This window comes from Musa acuminata, chromosome BXJ2-8 (assembly GCF_036884655.1).
Source record: "Musa acuminata AAA Group cultivar baxijiao chromosome BXJ2-8, Cavendish_Baxijiao_AAA, whole genome shotgun sequence".
Classification (NCBI taxonomy): Eukaryota; Viridiplantae; Streptophyta; class Magnoliopsida; order Zingiberales; family Musaceae; genus Musa; species Musa acuminata.
This window is the reverse complement of record NC_088345.1, coordinates 44,756,961-44,765,040: the sequence shown is the minus strand read 5'-3', so window position 1 is coordinate 44,765,040 and position 8,080 is coordinate 44,756,961. Positions and strand designations below refer to the sequence as shown.

At 43.2% G+C, this 8,080-nt stretch overlaps 1 protein-coding gene across 8 annotated transcripts; it reads left to right on the top strand.

Moving 5' to 3' along the window:
• Window positions 1–4,945: 4,945 nt before the first annotated feature.
• On the top strand, window positions 4,946–7,250 carry LOC103995033 (uncharacterized). Of its 8 annotated transcripts, none has more exons than XM_065121788.1 (5): window positions 4,946–5,094; window positions 5,174–5,768; window positions 5,856–6,089; window positions 6,200–6,455; window positions 6,593–7,250. In XM_065121788.1, exons 2-5 carry the CDS (start codon window positions 5,532–5,534, stop codon window positions 6,877–6,879), a joined length of 1,014 nt encoding a protein of 337 aa, XP_064977860.1. In that variant the 5' UTR covers window positions 4,946–5,094; window positions 5,174–5,531; the 3' UTR covers window positions 6,880–7,250. The 8 variants fall into 8 exon arrangements, with proteins under 8 accessions (XP_064977860.1, XP_009413795.2, XP_018685376.2 ...); XM_018829832.2 differs by lacking the exon at window positions 4,946–5,094 and having other exon boundaries at window positions 5,098–5,768; window positions 6,611–6,697; window positions 6,773–7,250; XM_065121789.1 differs by lacking the exon at window positions 4,946–5,094 and having other exon boundaries at window positions 5,099–5,768; window positions 6,599–6,697; window positions 6,773–7,250.
• Window positions 7,251–8,080: the final 830 nt, after the last annotated feature.

Here is an 8,080-nt window from a genome sequence, read left to right as displayed (position 1 = left end):
TGTTGTGGCTTCCATTACCCCTTTGATCCAGTGAAAGTTAACCATCATGGATATGGATACATATAGGGTGTTGTGATAAATTATCAAGATTTTTATCAGTTAAGTTAGTTGATATATATATTCTTTCCGTTTCGACCTAACATTAGGTACTTTTATTGTCTTAAATCGAACAAAGGAAGTCTTGGATTGACGTGGGGGCTGTCACAGGGTGTTTGATTGAATGGTCGGAAGGAGGAGTGGCTGTTTGCATCTTGTTTTGGTAGCCTCGGCGTACCTCGTCAACAACATTCCTAACTTTCTAACTTGGATGACTGTTCTTGTGATAGGAACGAACATCACCGCACTTCACTGTTCGATTAGGTACGCTTGAGAAGAAACGCGAGGCATATGAAACTTGTGTCAGTACCCAACATGTTAGGATGCCATAACTTTCATCAGAAACTTTTGGTACTTAAGAAAGCAGTGCAGTTGGGGGTTGACTTTGACTCCTCTATTATTGCAAGCGGCACGAGAATGGAGGCCCATGACTGCACGAGAGATGGGTTGGTAAGTTGGAAGCATCAACTCGAGGAGGAGGCCTCCTGTGGTGCGTGCCCATACATCATGTTCTCCACCCGACGACACCTGCCATTGACTTGTCGCCCATCCATTGCTCCCCACTTCATGTTATCTCACCATGACGATTGATCAAAATCGATTCTGCATCCGTATGATAGAATAATATATATGATCTATGAACTCAGATCCCTTGTTGCATGTGATCTGCACTCATCGGGCTTGCGTCGTGCTGTAGGGGAGCCGAGACCGTACGTGCGTGGTTCATCCATCCTCTCACGAACTTTCCGCCAACCTAGGGGTGTAGGAGGAAGGGGTCAGAAAGAGCGGTAGGGGCGTGACCAATAAGATCCCTTGTGTGTAGGTCGGTGGGCAGGTAGGGCTCTTGTCTTCTTTTTCTGTTTTTGCCTGATGTTTAGACTATATTTTTTCTTTCTTTTTCCTATGGAACCTGTTCTTTACACTATTACAGTGTTTTTTTTCAGTAACACCAAAAAATATTATAGTGGAGTATAAAAAAGTATTACGTCACTTCCACATGTCATGTCGTGAGTGACCAAAATCTTAGGACGGCTCCCCAACGGACAATCCTGTTATTATCATTTTATGGGATTGAGATTACTATGATTGTTGCGTACGTAAAGACGATAGTGAAGGTCACTATACGTGTTTAATTCATAGGAGAAAAAATGGTTTATATCGAGATCAATTGGATGTAACACACAATATAGTTTGAGGTGGTATTTTCGAGTAAAAATACTAAGTTCTCAGCTTGTAATTCTAGGATTTTTTCGTAGAAAAGAATGTTTCAACATCGTGTAAAGATTTATGTGTAAAAATCTATAAAACCAAAAATTACATGTACAAGAGAGATTGTGTTACCTAGAAATATCGTATATCTTTGAACTCCTATAAGTTAGTTGTCCTCCTCTCTAGTGGCGATCCATATGATTGGAATTGTGAAGACGCTCCTCAAATCACTGTCTAAATCCCCTCTTCACGCGCACTATGTAATCAAGAATTCCTATATATCTGTAAGAGAGAATGAAAGAGGTCAGTTGTCCTCCTCTCTAGTGGCGATCCATACGATTGGAATTGTGAAGACGCTCCTCAAATCACTGTCTAAATCCCCTCTTCACACGCACTATGTAATCAAGAAGGGGCTACCCCTTCTTATTGTCTATACGTCTCAAATAGGGGGTTGTATGTTGAGGAGGAGAAGGGGAGAGGAGAATAAAATGTGATAGCCAAAAAGTATAACTCATATTCATTTGGTTTCTTCTTATTTATAGAAGCTCGCTATCAACTTAACCCTAATAGATCTTGTCATATTGGGTACTGGATCTCCATCCAACTACCCAAGTCCTTAGATTAGTGAGTCTCTACCTAATAATCTCTCATTGGCTCTTATTAAATATCATTCATAGGATCCAATAATTCATGAACTTTTTTGATATCTAATAAGATAAGAGCTCCAACGGATAGCTCATATCCAAACCTCTACTCGTCGCAATACTTACCATATGTGTTGACCCTCGAGGCCCAAAATTGAGCTGGCCATAAGTTATACCTGTCAGAACTCCTTTTATCTTAATGAATTATTATCTTTATAATAATTCACTCGACTCATCGACTACGGACGTACTAGGTCACTTTACGTTGCAATCCCTAAACGATACAAGGGAATTCAATCCTTTAGAGCTATTTATCCTCAATTATCGTATATATATAGTCTCTCATTCATCTAATATCCCAGAGACCATATACCGGGTATGGTGTTGTCAAGCCCATACAATTTTTACTCGAGTCTCGCTCTAATCGGATTATACTAGAGAACTCTTTCTATTTCATTTCGAATGATCATAACCAGGGATTTGTATGAGTAAGAATACATGAAATATTCTTCTCATAATATTGAGAGCGGATAATTCTCTATCGATATGTAATAGCCCTCATAAGATTGGTTGTCGCTCCTGATGATCGATTGTGTTAAATCTGAAACTTTTAAGCATATAAGTTCGGTATCAAAGAATGGAGTACTCATACATGATATCCTTGACATCTAAAGTCTAAAGATCTGATACATCATTGAGACGACGGAATTGATGTCTAATAATAAGGCATCATTAACCATCGAACATTCCATGAGCAGATCAATTAGTGAACTCATTCTCCTTTGAGCACTTGCATTGTACCCCTAGTGTCCCCACACGAGCAGCTATGAGACTAGTCGCTTCCATCATATGAACGAGTATACAACATACAAGTCTATCCAGTTATCTCAATATCCCTCTCGAGTAACCTATGACCGGGATTATTTAGGGTTTGTGTTTAAAGACGAATCGATCATATTATCGTGATCTCATTCGATTCTCATTGCATAGATCCATATATATATATATATATATATATATATATATATATATATATATATATATATATATATATATATATATAAGTCAATCACATGAGTAATGACATGTATGACATGATATGCACTATTTTTTATTTATTATATTTAATTAATATTTTTATTATTATATTATATATATAATATAATATAATATAATATTAATTAATATAATAAATAAAAAATAGTGCATATCATGTCATACATGTCATTACTCATGTGATTGGCTTATAGGACACCTATGACTAGTAGAAAGTTCATTGAAATCGATTTCTCTTAGATTTTATAGATGATCGGTGATCGACTCGAGGTGGGATCGATCAATGCTTTCCCTTTCGATTATTGGAACTCTCATCGCATCTCCTCCAAATGCTGGTCTATCTATTATAGTTAGGCCCGTAGGGAATCCTCCATCAGCTCTGTCGATTGGGCCTCAAATTCAAGTAGGATAGAGTGATAGTGCAATATGATAAAATTCAAGATTGGAGATTAAATTGCCCCTCGACAAACGTTTCGACGGGTCTCGAGCACTCCTGTGATGTCAACACCACAAGAAACCTTGACGAGTGCTGGTGCTAATTGTGATAGAGCCAATGATGACAACTAAGCTGGTGGCATCGCCTGTTGGGTTAACTGAGACAAAAGTAGAGCAATATCCTTTATCATGCATATTAGTGTCTATACTTATTAAGTGAGATTTAAGAACACCTCGGTAGGAACGAGCAGGTGGCTTAGGGTGGGTCGTCCCTTGGGATGAGAGCCTTTAGTTGTTGAATAAATATCAGTATTGCATCGATCTCTACGTTGAGGTGGATGCACCCATATACGAAAAAAGTAATTGCTATCCATCTTGGGTGAAAGTACTATGAGTCAGGATCAAAGCTTCTTCGCTCTAAGTGTTCATTAAAAGAGTCGATAGATGATCGTTCATGCAATATCGAGCCATTCTTTTGGTGCCAAAATGATAGGGGAAGAAGTCGTTGATGTTTTGATCAGCCCAATGTGGTCTGGACCTATATGCATTGGGTTATTTGAGGTGAAAACGTCAAGCTCTCGAGATACCACATACATGAAGATAGAGATCGGGAGAGGTTTTTCGACCTGATCCTTCCGACGCTTAAGTTAGGAATCCGAGATATATTAGTGTGGATGAGAATGGTAAAAAGGTGATCCCTCTTTTATTATATTGAATATGAGCTTTTATACCTAGTCGAAAAGGTGAAAATATTTCTTAAAATATTTTACGAGAAGATAACTTTTAACCGTCTTTAACAATCTCTCATTAGCTTTTTTTTATTATGATAAGAGGATAATTTATAATTATTTATTTTGGACCATTGTTCACATGAAGGATGATTTTTATCTTCTTTGTTATCTTAAACATCTTATTAAGATCATATATTGAATAACGAGAAACGATGTTTTTCCTATTAGTATCGAAAGGCACAACCAATCTGAGGACCACCTCACGCGATCCCAAATCCGACGACTCCTCAATCATTTGAGCCAATTCAGGCGCTTCGCCCGCTAAATCACATCAATCATGCAACCAATTCATCTCTCACAACCTAACTCGCCTGCTCTGCCATCGTTGCTGTGATGGTCTCTTTGTTCGTTGACGTGGAACATCTATCTTGATTTGATGCACCCTTACAACCATATCAACTACGGTCATAGATAGATTATTATTTGAAATCATAACAATGTTTTCTAATAAATCGTAACGAAATAAAATACAAAGGTCAACGTGTAGACGTGTCTCGTTCGTCATACTCGAACGTGTAACTCGCCGTCCGGCTTCCCACCCGAATCAGGCGACTAGAGATCGGTCGGCTGTCGTATCGAGAAGATGCCTCGTGATCCACGAACTCAGATGCCCAGGATTCGGATTCCACGCACCGAGACCTGCCACCACCAGCCTTTATTCTAATACGTGTAGACAAAAAGAGAAGGGTAGGAGGGAGCACGTCGTCGAGCGCGCCTCTTCCTGGATCTGTTGAGCTAATATTTGATTGCTGCCGAGATTAAGCAGGTGGAGGTTGGATTAGACAAGATGGTGGCATCTGTTTTGGACACAGTGTTTTGATACTGTGCTGTGGGGTTGTCTTCGTCCTGTTGTTTCCTTCCTTGTAGGGTTCTTTTTTCTATTCTGCATGGCCAAAGCTTCTTTGCTGTAATGGTTCAAGTAATTGAATTGTTTTCTTTCAGGCCTAATCTACACCACAACGTACGCACAAATGGTGGAAGGTGATGGTTTGGGTCGTCTTCTGTGAGTGGCGCCAATAAATCCTTCTCTGCCCCGACTTCGAACATAGAGAGCGAGGGAGCGCACCGATCTCTCTCTCTCTCTCTCTCTCTCTTGCCTCCACTGCTTGCTTTTTTTCGATTTGGGGCCCAAAGCGAAGGGAGTGGGAGCAACAGAAGGCAGACGAAACCCAGCCTTGCTTTGCCCGCTGTCGGCTATTATTGTTTCTTCTGCAACCAGCAAAAAAGACCCCCCCGGTCCGTGCTTGCTGCTATTTTAGCGTCTCCTCTTCTGCTACGCATCGCCGCAGTGCTCCGAGACATGGAGGAGGAGTTCGGGGTGGGGAGTCTGCAGCTTCCTTCGGAGCTTCTCGACGACGTGTTCGTTACGGAGAGAGAGGAGAGAAGACCGGCCGCCGAAGCGGTGGAGCCAGTGACGGAGAGCGAGAGCGACGAGGAGGGAGACTACTTGGCCGGCCTCGCACGACAGATGACTCACTCCTTCCTCCTGGACGACGACTCGGGGATTCTTGGGTTGTCGGCGGGCGACGACGCGAAGGTAAGCGAATCTGTGAAGCCCTCGATGTTTGCGCGCCTGGTTCGGGTCAAAGCCCCGCTGATTTTGCGCCGTACTTCGCCGTTAAAGCATCGACTTACGGCGAGGTCTTCTCCTCCGTGTTCTCCGCTGGAGCCGCCGAAGGGGGATGCCTGGGATCCGCTCCATGAGGCCGCGGAGCAGACGATGTGGTCCAAGCTTACCGATGCCGAGCATGGTCGGTGGCGAGTCTACGAACACGAGCTTCTGAGTCAACCGAGGAAGCCATGCACGAGCAAGTCGACCAGTCCCTTCCTCGCCCGCCACCAGCTGCAGGCAGCTCGAGTGCGTCTTCTTCGTGCGCAGAATTCCTCCCATAAGTCTGTCCCGTTAAAATTGCGATCTGTACGACTGACTTCGTTGGTTCCAATAAATTGATCTTTCACCCGAAGCAGCAGCAGTTGTCGGCGGGATGGGAAAGGCAAATCAAAGCAAGAAGAGGAGCGAGCCATGGAGGGAACAGATGCGCCCTCTCCTTGGGTTCGTTTCCTTCCGGATGCCCTCCGTTCCAGATGCAGCATCGACCCCAGCACGGATCTGGGATGAGAGCCGTCTTCCTTCGTAGCTCTGGCGCGAGAAAGGAGTCCATCGGAACCGGCGTCTTCCTGCCCCGGACTGCGGGGAGCAAGACCGAACCACAGAAGAAGTCAGGTAACGCCGCTCGCTGCTTCTCCTTTGCCTATCGCTTTGATCACAGCATATTGCTTGTCGAAGATTAGTCAACGATGGATTACAATCTGGCTAAAGATGGGAGGTTTCTGCTTGTTTTGTCCTGTTTTTTGTGATAGCTGCAGCTTGTTCAACAGTGTTCATTCCGGCAAGAGTCGTTCAGGCGTTGAACTTGAATCTGGAGGCACAGACAGGCTGCCCTGGCGGATTTGTTCTCGAGCAAGGCAAGTTATGTGACGGTTCTACTCACCTGTGCACCGTTTCTGATCTCTGTTCTCATCGAAGTGTTGTTACATCAGATGCACTCGTGGGCCCAAGAAACCCAGGGAGGCACCACAGTCTTCCTCCCCGGCCTTCGGCCATGACGACCCCTGTCAGTGGGCTTCCTCAGGAGTGGACCTATTGAGTCTTTACTAGTTGTGTTGTTGATGTAGAAAGAAGGAACGGAATGGTGGGAGCAGCAGGTGTCTATTCTATTGGCAATAAGACACCTATATTGGTTTCTGAAGTGGGGGTAAATGTTGGTTTGCTTCGATCGAAAGCAAGGATGGATAGCAGGCAGGAAGAATGAAATAAATGATTCAGAAGCTCTTCTTTTGTGTTTGTAATAAGACCCTCCAGATATCTGCCTCATCTTCTACTCAAAAAGGGCCACCTAATTTCCTCCTCCTCCTCACCCTGGCACAAAGCTTTGCATGCGGCAGGCTTGGTTGTGCTTTTTGTTTGTGTCTTGTAATGAATGGGAAGAACGTGATATACAATATGATGCTCTACTCATGCCTCTGCATTATTCAATTGGTACGATCGGACAAATGCAACATCAACTGTTGCGGGAAGTCCTGCACGAATGGAGCCATGGCCGTGCACATCAACTTGTTGACGATTCACACACGGGAAAAGAAGGCAGAACAAAGGACGAACACGAGACGTTCGAATAGCCCTCAGCCAAGTATAAAAGCATTATTGATGCAGGAACAGTACGAGCTCCGTTCATGTCGTGGAGAACGGAAAGCTAGCTGTTCGGCAGCGAGCACTGGAAATTCTTCGGGTAAAGAGAGGGGCTGAAAAGGATCACAACTCATCTTCAGACCAGTTAGACGGTTGAGATTAAAAAGGGCGTTGAATCCTGATTGCCGCGCCAACCCGGACGAGGCCCGGAGATCACCTGTCTCGGACGAGGCAAGAGACACCACATCGTCCGCTCTCACGGAAACAAGTTCGGTGGTCCCGTGTTGACTCGATACACGTGAACTGCTACAACGCTAACAATTAGTCCGCGGACCCACCTCGTTCTCATCGACCGTGGACGAAGCAGGCGAGCGGCCTTTGCTTCGGAAGTCGGATTGCCACATGTCAACACACATTTGGTGCGTACTCGGGATTACTACTGCTGTTCCAATATAAATGGGCAATTTACCCCAAAAAAAGGTCTATTCAGATGGCTTTTTTTTTTTTACTTTATCTAAATATCTTTTATTAAATTATTAAAAATATTATGATTATTATTTTTTATTATGTTTGGGTTGATTTTTTTAAATGAAAAGATTCTTTTAAAATAAATCAGATCCATTCAACTAAATCTTAATTATTTAATTAAAACTTATAGT